Raw genomic sequence first — 18428 nt, forward strand, 5'->3', positions numbered from 1 at the left:
GGATACTTTCCTACTCCGGGAGCACAAAGCTTTACATCACCATCTAATAGCAAGCGCCCAACAAGGCGCGGGATGAGCAAATTGCACAACAAGAAGTGTGAGACACCGGACAAGTTGCAAGAGTCACTGCAGGGAAAGATTGACCGAATCGGTCAGAAAGCTACGGAGGCTATCGAGCGTTGCGTAGATGAGTTTACAAAGTTTAAGGATCTCCCTGACATAATCCTCACCACAGCATTAGAGCATTTTCATAGTCATAGCACTCGAACGATCTTCCTCTGTTTAGATGATGAGAACAAATTCCGTTGGTTGTACTCATTGGGAAAGTAACTCATGCTTGTCATCTCGGACGACCATGGGTTAAATAGGTATTTGTGTTTAATTTGTGTGTTGTCATCTCGGCCGGCTATGTTGTCCTTAATTGGTATGTTGTCGCAATCGCCATGGGCCTAAACATCCGTACTCTGTTACTTTAAATTATTCGCCAGTTTATTATGATTGTTGATGCTTATTATCTCAACTCGAGATCCCATATTGTTGTTATTTTTTAAAATTTCAATTGCAGAACCATGGCGAGTGCGAGTGATAGAGCTGCTGGGTACACAAATTCTTCCAGTGACAGCCCGGGGACACCCGGGACTCCAGGCAGCAATGAATCTGCTGTTCCTGAAGAGTTTTATGCTTTTAAAGATTTGATATGCCCGGAGTTGTTTAGAGAGACTGTACCTCATAACACTAGTGCACTGCAAGGCGAAGGATGGGTAGCCGAGATAATGAGAACCCCATACACTGGCAGGTTTTACGATAATATTAACATGACAGAAGCATGTTTCTATGCATTAGTTGATGCGTTAACTTCTAGGGGATTGTTGCCTCATGGTCAGACCTCAATAGTTAGCTCCATTGAGGAGGTTGCACTCTTCATGCAGATGGTCGGCATGCATAAACGACAACGCGATAATATGGAGTGATTCCAACACTCACTTGTGACTATTCACCGTAAATTCCACCGGGTGCTTTCCGCATTGTGTGCTTTGGCACCCGAACTAATCACTCGCCCCAATTTTAATGACACTCATCCAAGAGTGGCTAGCAATCTAGATTTCTACCCGTACTTTAAGGTACAAGTTGTATCATTATGGGTCTACTAGAGTCCGCCTTGCATTGTTGGCTCTTTACTTGGCAATTCATCCATATAACTAATCTCCATTCATACTTTAACATTTTGTTAAACGAACCATAGGATTGTGTCGGAGCGATGGACGGTACTTTGGTACCTGCATGGGTCCCGTAGATAGATCAGAATCGATATTGATCTCGTAAAGGGCGACTAGCACAGAACATTTTGGCTATCTGTGACTTTGATATGAATTTTACGTACGTGTATGTTGGATAGGAAGGGAGTGCGGCTAATGCCCGTGTCTTGAACCATGCTATATCACAGGACCCAACTTTCCCTTTTTCTCCATATGGTGAGTAAACTAGTTAATACAATTCCATTATACACCATGAACGGGGGACTAGCAATTCTTATATTATCAATTATGATGTTGATTTATGAAGTACTGCAGGCAAGTATTATCTAGTGGATGCTGGATTTACAAACTACCAATATTTTCTTGTGCCTTACCGAGATACTAGATACCACCTAGCCGAGTATAGGGGTCATGGTCGCCGATACCGTACCCCACAGGACCTATTTAACCATGCCCATTCTCGTTTGCGAAATGTAATTGAGCGTTGCTCTGGAGTACTGAAGAAGCGGTTTCCAATATTGCAGTCGGGATGCCAAGCTAACTTCTTCAGCACCAAGTGGATTTAGCTATCGTTTGTTGTACACTTCACAACTTCATCCGTAGGTTCAATCAGATAACATCATTTTCAACGAACCAAAAGATAAAATTCCTCCTGATGTGGATGCATTTTACCATAGACGACATCCTTCCGTAACTGAATTAGAAGCACAACGCATATTTCGTGATAACATAGCGATGCAGATGTGGGCATCTTATAATCCAACGTAGGCATTGATAAACATAAAGTAATTACATCCGGATGTAATGTTAGTGTGCAACTTTTGACTAGTGTGTAACAAGTACCAAATGAGGATTATGAGTCAAAATTTGTTAGGGTCGTTACATTCAGCCCAGTGTACTACCTTTAAATGTGTTCAACATATAATTTAGATATTCGTAAAAATTTAATTATGGTATCAGCTCAGTGTATAGATGTTTTATATTTTATACTCTTAGATTAGATGTTGCAAACCTAAGCATAAACCAAACCAACGATGTTTCTTACATAATTATTCTTGTTAACATAATTTTTCACAATGGTATGAGTATCTATTTTGCAGGCATGGCATATCGCAGATACTTGGTTCGGGCTGGCTTTCCACAGGAGGAGTATTGGACATTAAACGTTGAGCAGCAGTTAATGTGGATGATCGTTGACGACAACACCCGGGTCCCCATGAGAGATGATCATCGTGCGGAGGCACACATGTCTCAGTTGGTTCGTGCATTACGACGGCATTTTAGGTATCATTACACACAAGATCAAGTCCCTCAGAAATTTTATGAATTGAAGGAGCGTTTTCATCAGTTCCACGAAATCACCCAGATATCAGGGATTTATTATGACATTGAAATATTTTGTATGGATTTTCTTGACGAGCTTTGACCACATACGACACGGGTATGACATGCTATCGCTTTAATTCAATCATTGCAACCTAACAACTGCCATTTCCAAATTAATACTTATTTTTTAATGATTAGTTGTCAATATGAACCTGTTGTAGATTTACCCGTTGGCCAGACGACACTGCCATTACCCCAGCATGCTCGAGATATGGGGCCCAATTAGACTGCCGCTTGGTCCAACAAAGGTGCATAGTCTCGGGATCCACTGTAACAACGAACCAAATGCATACCCATATTACCAATTGGGATGTAGTGGAACAGGTAGCTCGTGGGGATGGTGGCCCACGATTGGCGCGCAATATTTCATTAGCTCTACGTTGAAGTCTGGACATGGGTTGTGGAGTTGGCGGGATTAGATCATGGACAGATTACATTTGTTGCTTTGGCGTGCAATCCGACCGTGGAGGCCATTCGCATAGTGAGGGGGACAGTACAGCACGCTCACGACGACCACAAGGAATTCCACCACGGCAACGTGATGGTCCTTAAGTAATAGCGGTATTGTTGTAGAATATATGAACCAGTCAATTGTTGTCATATGTTAATTACAAAGTTAACGGGAACATGATTTTGTGCGTCTTTTATCATTCAATGACTTATGTGAATTGTGTCGTAGTTTAATTGAACACTACTCTGTATTAATCCAAAATATATTTTTCGTACCATTGCAATATGTAGTTATAAATTTTAATTAGTTAATACTGGATTTTGTGGATCTTAAAAATTATAAAAATTGAAGGATGCATTGGAGGGTTGATTTACATGTTAAAGGTTTGTATTTGATTTTTAAATACAAATATATTTCATTTTAACCACTTAATATTTTGTACCTAATATTTTTCTACATCATTGGAATAATTAGAAAATTTTAAAAACACAAAATAATATGTCAATACTACGCGGTTAATTCATATAATACATTATTTCAGTAATGTATTTAAATTTATCACCTTGCATAGAACGTCTAACAAAAATATTGTTAATGAATTACTAGAGTGCATTTAAATGTTTATAAAAGTGTATTTATATAAATTATATTTTGTCATTTTCGTACAAATATAATTAGAAAATACTATTTATTTTAATCCACTCACAACTAAATAAATTATATACATATATTCATACATATATATATATAAATATATATAAAAGAGACATGATTTGATAATGAATAATACTTTTTGTCTCCCACTAACCAACGTCAAACATAACATACTTATTTTATATTTTCTCCAAAAACAAATCCAAACATATACAGTATCTCTAACTTACACCTATTTATCTTTGTTTTTCTCTCTCTATCTCCACAAGTCACACCAAAACAAGTTAAAAACAAAACCAAATATAATGTATATGTTTGAACTTATTTCTAGAAAGTGCATAAGAGGATATTATGGTACAAAATCAATTTTGAAAAACCAAATCGTTTTTTTTGGAAATGAATTTATATTTACATAATATTTTTTTTCTTTTTTGACACAATTATAGTATGAAGTTCATCATTACCAATTAAAGCAGCGTGTGAATGTCCGTAAGAAACAAGTGTGAAATCAACTGATAGTTAATTCTGATGGCTTGTTTGAACTCCCAAATTTCTTGTAATCCTAAAATATGCTTTGCATATTCCCTTCAAAATAAAAAAAAAAAAATAGATTACAGCAAACAAATTTGTTATTATAATACCTAACATATTTAATTTTTCTTTCAATGCACACAAAAAGAAAAGATTGTATATTTTTGGTAACAATATGTTTTGTTTTTCTAAATATTTAGATTTATATGTCTCGAATTACATATTTATTCAATCATATATGTACATATATTCGATCTTTTTTCCTTTTAATTTTAATTTACTGGATGTTGTGTATTAAAATTGATCAAAATACATAATATAAACATATTAATTCATGTATATTAATATTTTTGTTATAATATTTTTTAATTACTTACACATCGTGTATGCATGTACTGCTAGTAAGAATAAATGAGAAGACATGTTCGTCTCAAAAGTTTTGATCAATATCCCATTATTTTTAAGAGGGTATTTTATTTCCTTTTCGAACTTTAGTAAGTAAATGATATAAATGTCGGCATACATATACTAAAATGTAGCAACGGTCATCAAACCCTAATCTTATTACATATGAAAATTAACACAAGTACTAGTATCCATAGGGAGAGGTGTCCTTTTTCACTTGGCATTCAGGAAATTTTTGAACCAAATAGCTGACTTTTTGGGAACTCTTTTCAGCTTATTCTTGAAATCGACATAGCATATCCCAAATTGTTGGGTATAACCGGATCCCCATTCAAAGGTGTCCAAAAACGACCACGCAAATAAACCCTTCACACTCAAACCTTGCCTGTCAACAACAAAACTACATTAGCAGATTGTATTATTACACAATTCATTTCTATTCCACAATTTTCATTTTTGAAATTGTAATACGATACTGTTGATTGTCTTAACATAATTAAAGGCATAACATAATTTTTGCAGTAAAAGAGAAAGGAGGATCGATCATCATTTCTGTTATTCAAACCAAAATATTAAACTGCCCATGATCAAAAAACAACCACCATGTGTAAATAATTAATTAGATATTATATCAGGGGTCTCTGAATTTGTGTACCAGAGAGCGGTGTGATTATTTACTCGTAACATAAAGGTGATTTTTTATATTAAAAATTTTATAAGGAGATTTTTGATATTTTAATATATCACAGGGGGTCAAAATGGATTTAACCATAAGAAAATTATGAATAACGAATTTCAGACATACAATTTGTTTTGTCGTATGAGTTTTCTTTCCCAGCAAATTAGCATTAAAAAATAAAAAAAAATAAAATAAACTTACTTAATTGCTTCTTGAACAGCCCGAAGATGACTATTGTAGAATTTAATTCTCTGAAAGTCTTCGATAGCATGTTTCATGGTACCGTTATTACTGTCACCAATACCTAAGAATAGTTCAAAGAAAATTGAATCAGACGTCAATCCGTATAACTCTCTTCATATATATATAAACGACACAAAATGAATTATTCCTTAATTTATAATATGAATGACTATGGTTTTAAATCATTACTTTTTTACGATAGTTTAAAAAATATCTATGTAAAAACTTAATTTTTTTAATCACGATTAATCAATATTCACCATAGTCTTTCACTATGCTCAGTGTGCAAGGGCTGAGCCTTTCACGACCCGTTAAGCAGCCATGTTGCGTGACGTGTCTGGTCGGCCAGGTGTACAAGTATGAGATAGCAAATTAGTATAAATAGATGCTGTAAAGAGAGTATGTACTCCTTGTTTGCAGCATTTAGCTTGTACAATGACTTTGATTTTTTGGATTTAATAAATGGGTAGGGATCCATGTCAAACCCGCCGCCTAAGCACTGCGGTCTTTTAAAGAAAATATCTTTGGTCTATATCTAATGTTTTGATATCACCAATAAAAACACTCGTTAATAGCTGGTATGAGGCTTCGATTAATTAGTACATATTTTCGTAACTATTTACTTGTCCATAATAATTAATATATCAAAAGATTATATTTTTTCTAAATTCTTTTAGTAAAATATTACTAAAAAGAAGTATGTTGTAACTTACCCGTTTCTGTGATGTAAATAGTTGGATTTTTGTATTTCTTCTTGGTGTAAAGTAGAAGTTTATAAAGTCCTTTCGGGTAGACAAAGAAGATGCTCACCCCAGTCTGACAAATTATTAAATCAATTGAGATATTGCAAAATTTAGTATAGTCGAAATAATTCTGGAAAGACTTAGAATTCTTGATGACAACTTACAGGTTCACCAATGGGTACACCTTTGATATCAGCTGCCAAATAATTAAGAGAAATACATAAAGTTACTATATAATTTAATCAATCAAAGCTTGGTCACTAAATGGAATGTTATTGTATACAATGTTTAAACATTGTATTCTAAAATTTTGTCTATACTTTTCAAGGGTTAATTATACTTATTAGGCCCTATTAAAATATGAAATTATATTTTTTTTCTAAAATAAATTTTAATATATATGACCACTTATACCTCCTCTAAAAATACACTGATTGCACATGACCCTCTTCTGTTAGGGTTTGTACGAAAAATATTGATGTCAGCAAAAAAAAAAAAATTATAAATTTCTATTTTCGCCCCTCATTTAGTATTCTCATGTAATATTTTTATACTTATAAAGGGGTAAATATAATTATGTAAAGTCAGAAGGGTGTAATTATAATAAACTATTATTCTCTGACAAAAGTAGCCGTTTATGAGTGGAAAAGTCAATCTTTTCTTTTTGAATTTTTTTTTATTTCCTATAAATGGGGTGAAGTGAACACCATTGTTGTATATATTTCTTGAAGCACTAGATGAAGACTTAAACAAGATACTTTGATGAAATATGTGTAACAGTAATATTAACCCCACTCAATATATAAGAAGTATAAAAATCGAAGGATGACTAGTTTTCTTATTCATCTATTGCTATTTTATTACAATTCACCTTTCTGACTTTATATAGACTACATTACCCCCTTATAAGTATAAAATAAACATTGAATGAGGGGTAAAATAAAAAATATATATGTGTTTTTGCTGATTTCAGCATTTTTCATATAAGCTCTAGCAGAAGGAAATCAGATGTAAATTGTGAATTTTCAGAGGAGTTGTAAATATAATTTAAACTTTTTTAGAGAAAAATGCAATCTCACATTTTCAAAGAGGTCTATTTGTAATTAATTGTATCTTTTAACTACTAATCTGGTTTAACATGATTCAGACATGCATCGGCTTATATGGCTCTATGAGAATCATGCTCGGTAGAGAGCATTGGATTTTGGGAAATTTGGACAGTGCATGCCTGATGTATTGTCATCCCTAAAACACTTACTTGAGAGACGGACCATACTATCCGTTGTGCTGCTAATATTTGCACTACGAGAGAGAATGTGAGCTGCATAATTTCCAGTGTAATAGTTCAATCCCAAAAAGTCGAAGGATTTTTTGACCATTGCTCCTTGCTCCTTGGTGAATTTTGGCAATCGATTTCCCACAAGCGATTGCATGGTTCTTGGATAATCTCCATAAACCAAAGGATGGAGGAACCTGAAAAGGTTGCAAAAGCGAAAGATTATTTGATTTGGTAGATTACATTTTTTGTCCCATAAGTAGATTTGTTTTTAATTTTGGTCCCATACTCAAATCAATTCGCACATTGAGTCCCGTATGTGGTTTCTTTTTTCAATTTGAGGACCATTGAGGGACTTGCGTCCAATTGAAAACGGTAGCTGCTCTCTCCGTTAGTCAATACAATCAAAATAAGGGTAAAATACATTTTTGGTCTCATAAGTTGACCTGTTTCCAATTTTGGTACCATAAGTGGACATGTTTTCAGTTTTGGTCCCACACCAGGCCAATTCGCACATTTACGTGTGGGACCAAAATTGGAAACAGGTCCACTTATGGGACCAAAAATATAATTTACCCTTATTTTGATTGTATTGACTAACGAAAAGAGCAGCTGTCATTATCAATTGGGTAGAAATCCCTCAATGGTCCTCAAACTGGATTAAAAAAAAAACTACATGTGGGACTTAATTTGCGAATTAACCTGAGTGTGGAACCAAAATTGGAAACAGGTCCAATTATGGGACAAAAAAAAATGTAATTTACCCATCATTTGATAGCAAACTAAAATTATTGGTAACGGTTTCATGAATCTCCGACAGCTGAAACTAATGTTTACCATTATATACTTTTATAACAATTGATGTACTTAATTGCTCACCATCCATACATAAAATCAAGAGCTCGCTCTGCAGCTTCAACGTCCAGCTTGTTGCTTGAATACGGTTCCATCCAATGAGCTACCAGCGATATGCCTATTTCCCCCTTTTGAATCGGCTGTAACATGACAAAAATCTTTAAGCAGTTCAAGAGCTCAATTCGAAATATAAGCAATAATGGACAGCTCATCCAATATGGAAAACGTAAATTATTGCAATAATGAGATTATGAGTTTATATCCTACTATATGCGTGGATTTTTACATTACTTTGTGTGAATTATGAGTTATAATTTATAATTTCGTTGTGTGTATATATATAGAATGTGATAGTTATTAAAGAAAACTTAATGATGTAATTATTATGTTTAAACAAAAGATGTAAATAACAAAGCAATGTGAGGAAAAATTACAATTTACGTCTCATAACTTACCTTTGTTTTTATTTTGATTCTATTATTTTACGACTCAATGAATTTATTCCCACAAGTCAAAAAAATTACAATTTATCCCCCGTTATCCAATTTCGTTAAATTGTTAATGGAATGAGCACGTTAACGCACTTGTGGTGCTCCTTTCGTTGATAATTTAACGAAAATCGATAATGCGATGTAAATTACAATTTTTTTACTTGTGGGACTAAATCTGTTGAGTCATAAAACAATGGGACCAAAATCACAAATGGATCAGTTATGGGATATAAATTACAATTTTTCCGACAGATGGAAAATGAAAAATGAAAAATGGGGTTATGAACTTGTATAAAAATGTTTACATGGCTCATGTCCGATGGGTCCAATTTCACATGCTAATTGTCGCCCGTGTCCTCCTTACCAGGTTTCAAATTATAGAATTTATTAATGTCTCAGAAGAATAATGTACATGTCCGCATAATTCTTACCAAAATATTTTCTCCTTCTCTATTCTTTCCTCTCTAAATAAAATTTTGGCTTCAACAAAGCATTATTCTTGTGTGCATATTTTTATACTGTTATTTTTTATAGTAATTGTAATGAATTAGTTGGTTTAACCCATAAAAAAAATTACTTGTTTTAATTAAATAGGGTGTTAATTGTTTTAGCCCATTAAAAAGGGTAAAAATACAATCACATCTCTTAAAATTTTTTATTTATAAATATCATTTTATTATTTAAAAATTATAAATACACCTGTAATTTTAACACCAATCTAACGAGTTCATTCCCTTAGAATCCATTAAATTTCTATTTGTTGATTAGAATAGATGTTCGTATCGATCTTATTTGTTAATTAAAACAAAGAAGCGTTTAAGAGATAAGAGAAAGCAAATGGCAAATGGCAAATGAAAAATGGCAAATGGCAAATGGCAAATGAAAAATGGCAAATGGCGAAAAAATTGCAATTTACATCCCGTAACTTACCGTCTCGCGATTTTGGTCCCATTATTTTACTACTTAACATATTTAGTCCCACAAATCAAAATAAGTTGCAATGTATGTCTCGTTATCCATTTCCGTTAAATTGATAACAGAAGGAGCACTGCACTTGCATTGCACGTGCTCTATTAACAATTTAACAGAAATGGATAATGGGACGTAACTTACAATTTTTTTGGATTTATTGGATTAAATTTGTTGAGTTATAAAATAATAGGATCAAAATTATAAAGAGGATAAATTATGATTATAGAAAATGTGAGGATTAATTATGCTAAAGATGTCATGAAAAATTTACACCTCCATTTATTACTTGTTTTAATTGTCAACAAATCAACTAAATACTACTAAAGTGATTCCCTTAGCTTTAAGGCTGTTAATGGGTTGGACAAGGGCACCAAAATCTATAAATATATATATATATATATATATATATATATATATAGAGAAGTTATATAAATATATTAATTATGCTTAGATATATTTCTTAACAACTTGACAGGCAATAATATTTTATTGAAGTGACAAAATTGAAGCTTAAAGGTCTAGTTATAATATTACATTCTATTTTTTTTAAATATGTATATTTAATATTTTTATTAGAATATTTTTTAAAAAAATTCTTAAAAAAAGGAGTTATATGTGAATTGGGTCTTTATAATTGTGAATTTATTGATATAATATGCATAAAAATAAAAAATAAATAGAAATATTAAAAATATATTTATAAATCTAATATATATAGTAAATGATATGGTAAATTATTGTTAGTTCAAAACGCAACTTTCTATTTTTATATTAATTTATTTTGATATATATAGCAAATCTATTTTATATTCACTTTCGTGATTTTTTATCTAAGTAAATTTGTGTTCAATATGTATCTAATGTACTTTATTGTTTTTGCTTTAATTTGAACTTATTAAGCGTTTTTCAATTAGCCTATTTTAAGTAAAAATATCAAATACTATCAACAAAACTAAGAAAAAAAAATATAAGGTCTAGTCCCGACCCAATTCCAAAAAATCGAGTCCAAAACAATAGTGCACTGGATCTAGAAACCCATTCGGTCTTGAGGAGGTTGGATAGGGTATGGGTATTAATAAATAGAATGGGTTCTTTCGGCATGAGTCTCAATAGGGTAAGACCCCACTTAGCTTAACTCGATTCCTTTATTAGAGTTGTTCATGAACATGATTAATTGTTAAAGTAAATATCACTTTTGGTCCTCCAACTATATTACTTTTTCGCATTTAGTCGCTTCAAGTTTTGCAGTCGTCATATTTAGTCCAACATTTGAAAGTTTCATCAACGTGGTCTTTGTCGTTAACATTTCATTAAAATGGGTCTATTTTTTGATGAAAACTATAAGACATTTCTTTTTCTAGAAATATTGTCAAAATGGGTCCTTTTTTTGCGCCAAACACCCATAACTTCCCTCCGAATCCAACTACCGTTAGTTTTTAATAGAATCTAACTGCAAATAAGTGGCATAGTTAGAAGAGCAAAAGTGATTTTACCCGTAATGATTATATGAATGATATGAAAAATTACAACGAACCTGATATTTTTCCTTATATAGTTTGACAGTTGCTGCATGGGAAAGGAGCAAATGATGAGCAACAATATAAGGCTCGGTTGATGAGTTCCCGTGAGAACATCTGTCCCTAGCGGAGCACCTCCCTGGCGCCAGGTTCCCAATGAAGCTTCCATCATAGCCACCACTGGCAAATGAGAACGGCTCATTGATTGTGATCCAATGCTTAATACGATCACCGAATTTCTTGAAACAAAGCTCCGCAAAATCTCTAAAATCATCACTGTCAATATAACATGTAAGACTTAATTTTTTTTAAAAAAAATTATTTTATATCTTAATTTATTCACGTGGGTTCGTGCGTCACTTAAATATAAAATTGTATAATTAAACTGACTTACATGATGTGAGGACTTAGAAAGCCTTTATACTCATCCTCAAGTGTTTGGGGAAGGTCCCAATGAAACAAAGTCACAAATGGGGTTATACCTATAAAAACACTTAAATTATAGCAAAAACAAAAAATAAATTTAATTACATAATTAAGAGAGTAAGATACGTAATTTGCTCACCATTTGCAAGGAGTTCGTTGAACACATTGTTGTAAAAAGCAATTCCTTTCTTGTTCACTCCTCCACTTAGCTTTCCACCTGGGAAAGTATTAATTATCCAAAAATACTATAGTCCTGATAGAATAAATTAACAGTGGGTATATATGGGCTATTATATAAATTTATTTGATACTGAACGAAATGATATCATTTTTTAAAGGGTGAATAGCAATTTACCTCCCCGTGATATTAAAAATGAGCATACTAAAAAACTATAACAATTTACTCCCCCGTACTTTTTAAAATGAAGCAATTTATCTCCTTATATAGGAAGGTAAATTGCTTCATTTTAAAAATCATTTGGAGGTAAATTGTTGTATTTTAAAAAATACAAGGAGGTAAATCGCTATTTATTTTATCATAAGGGGGTAATTTGCTCATTTGCGATATCACAAGGGGTTGCTTGTATTTTTTTTTTAAATAATAATGTAATAATGTAAGTAGCCTTACGAGGTAATATCCGTGGCCAAGAAATGGACATTCTGAAAGAATTCAGTCCTATATACTTCATCAGTTTCACATCCTCCTGCCAATTTCAACTTTCACCAACAATTAGTTACTAAATCCAGGCATTTTTCTGCTTTTACATTTTCCATAGCGAGCTTTAGAATGACAAAAATTGACTTTTACTTAGATCCAAACTATTTATAGTAGACGAAGTTTTAGGCTAAGTTCCACATAATCGGATTCCAATTAACTACACAACATGTAAACTGACAATTTGAGTGCGATAGGATAGGGGTTCAACACTTTAGTTCTCCTTTTATGGAACTTTTAAAATGGTTCCAAATTTAGGAAAACTCGATACATTTAGTCATCTGCTTTATGAAATCTTTAAAAAATGGTATCAAAATTAGAGAAACTCGGCACATTTAGTCTCATGTCTAAGTTTTTGTAAAACAAGATATGGCAAGGACACGTGAAATGTGCATGTTCATCAGTTGCGTGAGCAGGCTAGCTAACGGACACGGGCATTGCACGTGTCGTTGCCGTCTATTTTTTCAAAAAAGTTTAGACATGGGATTAAACATATTGAGTTTTTTGAATTTTGGGACCAGTTTAAAAATCCTGTAAAGGAGAGGTCTCTAAATACGTTAAGTTTTTCTAGTTTTGGACCATTTTGAAACTATCGTAAAATAGAGAACTAAACGTGTTGAGTCTTCCTATCCTATGAGACGAAATGTACAATTTTGCCTATAAATTTTAAGGGATAACTTTATTTTCGTCCTCTAAGGTATTCACTAAATTGTTTTTGGTATCCGATATTCCGACTTTATTAATTTTGCTAACCAATTTTTTTTAAAATAATTATAATTAATCATAACTGTTAATTGACTATTTAAACTAATGAAGACACCTATCTGGAGGGGGAAAAAAGGGAGCAAACCAATAATAATGGGAAAAAATTAACTGCCCATAATTTACCATACGTAAAAAAGGTGGAAGGCACAATTTCGGGTGAAAAATAGCCGAATTATAGAGAAATTCATTTTTAGTTCCTTAAATTAATCACCAAATCATTTTTGATATCCCATGTTCCGACCACATCAATTTTGATTTTTAAATTTTATTAAAATAATTAAAGTTAGTCCTAATTATTTGGCAGAAAAGATCCTTCCATTAGTTTAGACACTAAACTAACGAGAAAAATCAACTTTAATCATTTTAAAAAAAAATTGAAAATGAACAACGATAGATATTATGATCATGATAATGTTTTACAAAAATTAAAATTATTCAAAATTCAAAACTAAATTACCTTATATAGATTATAGAAGTTATCTGCCACGTCACCATTGCTCCTATCCGATATTTTACCTGTAAATGTATCAGTTGGGAATAATTTTATTTTTCGTATTTAAAGTGAACTTTTTTTTTTTTTGAATTTTAGTATCCTAGGTTTGCAAGTCATTAGATTTGGTACTCAGAGTTTTTAATTTTCATCCGCCTGAGTTTAACGATCAACCCAATTTTGGAGGAAAAATTAGACAGAATCTTATTTATATAAGGGCATGTTTGGCTGTCATTTTATTCAATAAAAAAAATTAAGTAAAGAAAGTATGATTAAATAAATAAAATTAAGAGTCCAGAATATATTTTGGTAGTGAAAATTCCATATTTTGATATGAAACATTTTATAAACATTGCCATTATATATGTTAAATTTAAAAATACTGCGACCATAATTACATTTATAAAAATCTTGAAAGATATTTCTAAAAATTAGGCATGCATCTGACTATGGGGAGTGTTTGTACGAGATTTGAAAAAATGCTTTTCAACTTCTTACTTTAAAAAATAATTTTAATATGTTTGAAATATTAATTTCTGTTCTCAAACTAATAAGAAAAATACTTTTAAACCAAAAGTTATAAGGGAGTGTTTGTCGAAAATTCTACTTTTAAAGAACTGATTTTAGTAGAAAAAATTGAAAGTGGTAATAGAATCAAAAGTGGATAGTATCCATAAAAAAAGTGAAAAACGGATAAAAGTTTAATTTGGTAGTATATTTCTTTAATATTTGCACTTGTCTTTTGATAATTTTTTTCTCAAAAAATAATAAATTTTGTTACAATTGTTATATCCCATATTTAATTTTACAAATATTTATTTTACATTATTAAAATATTGAATACTAATGAAAAAATGAATGTTTAATTGAATAATATTTTCCTATGTGATATAATTATTAATTCATGCACTATAAATAACATTGCATGATTGCCAAAAAAATATATTTCTTAGTTAATCATAGCAGTTTAATTTATATTTTTTCTATGATATAAATAGGAATATATCCAATAATATAGAAAATAAAATATAATTTTTTTAAATAATATGTAAAATTATAAATTTTGTTAGTGATAAATTATTCAAATTATTTAAAAATTCTAATATCAACTTTAGATGAGCAATTTTAAGAATAAAATAAAAGGGTAAAATCGAAATAAGATTATTATACTGAAGGTAAAGTAACACAAAAGAAAGTTGAATTTATTTATAGAAAACCAAAGCAGTTAAAAACATCCCATAAGGTAGTTCTAGCTTTTAGCTCAAAAGTGCTTTTTATAGAAGTTCTGAGAGTAGAAGCTGAGATTTCAAATGCTAAAAGTGTTTTTTTTAAATCAAAAGTTGAGAATTGTTTTTTCAAAGCTCGCACAAATGCTATAACTAGCTACTTTGGCGTTATTGTAAAAAAATTCAACTTCTATTTTACTATTTTACCCTCATTACAATAATTTTAATTTTATTTTATCTTTTTTATTGTATTTTTAAAATTGCATATTCAAAGTTGATATTGCAAATTTTAAATAATTTGATTAATTTAACAATAATAAAATTTTCACTTTCATATATTAAATATTTTAGAATATTTATATTTTATTTTCTATATTATCTAATTATATTATTCCTATATCATTAAGAAAATATAAATTAAATGGCTATGATTATTAATGAAATAATTTTTTTATTGTGTATGAGTCAACAATTATATTACATAGTGGGAGCATTATTAAATTAAACAATCACTTTTTCTATTAATATTATTAAAATACAAGTCGAAATAAAACTTATTATTTTTTATAAAAAAATAATTATTGTTGACAAACAACAAGTCGAAATATAAGTAACAATAGTATCTTTTTAATAAATGGAACAAAATAGTCTTTAATCGATTAAGTTTGTTTCAAAAGTATTTTTTTTCTCAAATACTATCCACTTTTGATTCTGCTACCACTTCTAACTTTTCCTAGAAAATAGCAGTTTTTACAAACACTCCCTAAATTTATTATATGTGTCAATTTGTTTTTGAATAATTAGAGTATATCTGTTTATTTTTAGAATTTTATATTTACTTACGAAAAATACTCAAATTATACTGGCACCAGACAGTCCATTTTTAATAAATAAATTTTAATAATTATCTGGAAAATTTAGATGTATAACTAAATTTTAATAATTATTTGACATAAACTGTCTAATTTGTGACTATTATTCAACTCAATTTTAAAAATTCGTACACCTATTTATTCAACTAAAATTTATTTAATATTTTTACTATAAGGTGATCATTCAAAAAAGAGGACTTTATTATTTAATAATAAATAAATTTTTGTTTAAAATCCCTTGTATTTTTCTAAAATATTGCATACTCCCTTTTGTTAGGTAACTTTAAAGGCATTAATATTTTTGCTTAATTGCCCATTATACCCTTCTTATAACAATCATTGATCTTCAATTGTAAAAAATAAACGGTCAAAATCTTAAGTAATTTAAAATATAATTTATTGTAATATATTTGAACTCAATAAATAATTTAAATTAATCCAATATATAATAAAATATATTTAAATAAAATAATAATACAAATAAATCAATTTAAAATATATTTAAATGTGAAAGAAAGGAGCAAAATGCTATTATACACGTAAAGTAATCCCCAAAAGGCCAAAAACTGAAGCACACTCGCACCATAGGTGAGCATTAGATACTCTCCATTTATTTCTAACCAGAAGGAATTTTTTATTCTATTTTATAAAACATAAGAGATTTTTGCCTATAAAATTAATACAAGAAAATTCACCAAAAACGCTGAGGATATTATGCAATTTACCCTTCCTTTTATCGACCCGAAAGAAGCTTAGTATATATATACTGTATCCTTTCTTACACAAAACAAAACTTGCAAAAATAAAAAGAATTACCTGGAAATTTGTGTGTGTAAGTGTCCCATATGCTTGGTCCTTTCCCATCTTCAAATGCGGCACCCTCGTACTAGTCATAATTAACCATATCAAAATGGTCATATATATATATATAAATAAAAAATATGCATGAATGAGAAGAAAACAAATATTTCTCTAGATTTAAAAGAAATGTAAGTTGCAAAATAGTGTAGAAAATAATGTATACTTGATAAGCAGCTGATGAAGTTCCAAATAAAAAATCAAGTGGGAATGCTCTGCGATCGAAACGGTCATAGCTTAAGCCGAGCCCTATGCCTGCAAACGACGAGCAAATCCAGAATAGCACAACTTCTAAAATGATAGAGCTTAGTCTAACTCTCATGGCTTTTTCCCCTTCCGCCTCCTTTGTTTTCGATCTTTTTTCCAGTCAAAATGAACCATTAAATAGGCGTGGGGGATTTGGATAGGATTACTGTATTAGTTGTTGGCAAATGAATCCTGAGGGTGAAGCCCACAATGACTTATGATTGTACTGTACTCGTGTACTTCTTGTTTTATGAAAATTTACCTTTATCGAGAAAACAAATGAATGCTAACGCCTAGGTGTAGCAAAATTCAAAAACCACTTTTTGCAATGTTGAATATTTATTTAGATATAAAATGGGTGAATAGCAATTTATCCCCCTTGATATTGAAAATAAGCATATTACACCTCTTATGAAAAAAAATATTGTAATTTACGCCCCTGTACTTTTAACATGAAGCAATTTACCTCCTTATACAAGGACGTAAATTACTTCATTTTAAAAAATATTAGGAGACAAATCGCTATTTATTTTTTCATAAGGGGTAATTTGCTCATTTTTGTGATATCACAATATGGTTGTTTGCATTTTTGCGGATATAACATACATTAATACATGATACGGATATATGTATCAGAAATGTTAGCGTCTTCTGAAAATCAGTTTTAATGTTGAATTTACATTATAAATATAAATAAATACATAAGTACTACGTGATATAGACATGCACGACAATGACAATGAGATGGCGGGAAAAGAGCTTGTGGCGTGTCCACCACCAATTGGACACAACAATTTATTTATTTATTTTTCTATATTTTACAAATCCACGAGTCATAAAATTTTTACAAGAAACAAATCCTAATTCAAAAATAGTATTATGTCACACGAATTGATTTCGTCTTATATTGTTTTTAAATTTCATCTTTTTAATTACGATTATACTCTTTTTATATTTCAATAATATTAATACTCACATTAACTTATATTAATTCAATGCTGTAATTAATATATATGATTTCCTTATTTTATTCAAATTGTTTGTATGATTTAGTAAATTATTCACTAAATAGAATTACTACAAGCTTCTCTGAGATTTGACATAATTACCAATACTATCTTGTTGTTTGAAAAATTATAAATACCCCTCTCAATATTTGATAAAATTATATCATTCTCGGATGGATGTTTGAAATTATCAACTTATCGCTTGCTATATTTTAATATTTTCTTTTAAAAATAAAAAAAATAAATTATAAAAAATTAGGCGAGGTGGATGAAAAAATTTAAAATATTATAAAAAAATTACCCCACTAATGGATTGGGCCACTACCAAAAAATTAAATTTTTGCTACACTATAAATGATTACAG

The 18428-nt window shown here is 30.4% G+C and overlaps 1 protein-coding gene across 1 annotated transcript; it reads right to left on the reverse strand.

Moving 5' to 3' along the window:
* On the reverse strand, nt 4739-17146 carry LOC105173366 (beta-glucosidase 12-like). Its single transcript, XM_011095078.2, has 13 exons — nt 16978-17146; nt 16770-16839; nt 13823-13881; nt 12514-12589; nt 12025-12102; nt 11854-11941; nt 11477-11735; nt 8504-8619; nt 7607-7821; nt 6513-6544; nt 6319-6421; nt 5564-5666; nt 4739-5068 (listed from the first exon to the last, which is right to left on the reverse strand). Exons 1-13 carry the CDS (start codon nt 17131-17133, stop codon nt 4897-4899), a joined length of 1527 nt encoding a protein of 508 aa, XP_011093380.1. The 5' UTR covers nt 17134-17146; the 3' UTR covers nt 4739-4896.

The sequence above is a fragment of the Sesamum indicum genome, linkage group LG11, assembly GCF_000512975.1.
Source record: "Sesamum indicum cultivar Zhongzhi No. 13 linkage group LG11, S_indicum_v1.0, whole genome shotgun sequence".
NCBI lineage: Eukaryota > Viridiplantae > Streptophyta > Magnoliopsida > Lamiales > Pedaliaceae > Sesamum > Sesamum indicum.

What these genes read in the sequence shown, in the direction of transcription:
- LOC105173366 (XM_011095078.2), bottom strand. Translation starts at nt 17,133, where the DNA reads ATGAGAGTTAGACTAAGCTCTATCATTTTAGAAGTTGTGCTATTCTGG. An exon ending in ACTTCTATAATCTATATAAG is followed by an intron (nt 12,590 to 13,822) that starts GTAATTTAGTTT and finishes TGAAATTGGCAG; the next exon opens with GAGGATGTGAAACTGATGAA. An exon ending in TATTTACATCACAGAAACGG is followed by an intron (nt 5,667 to 6,318) that starts GTAAGTTACAAC and finishes AACTATTCTTAG; the next exon opens with GTATTGGTGACAGTAATAAC.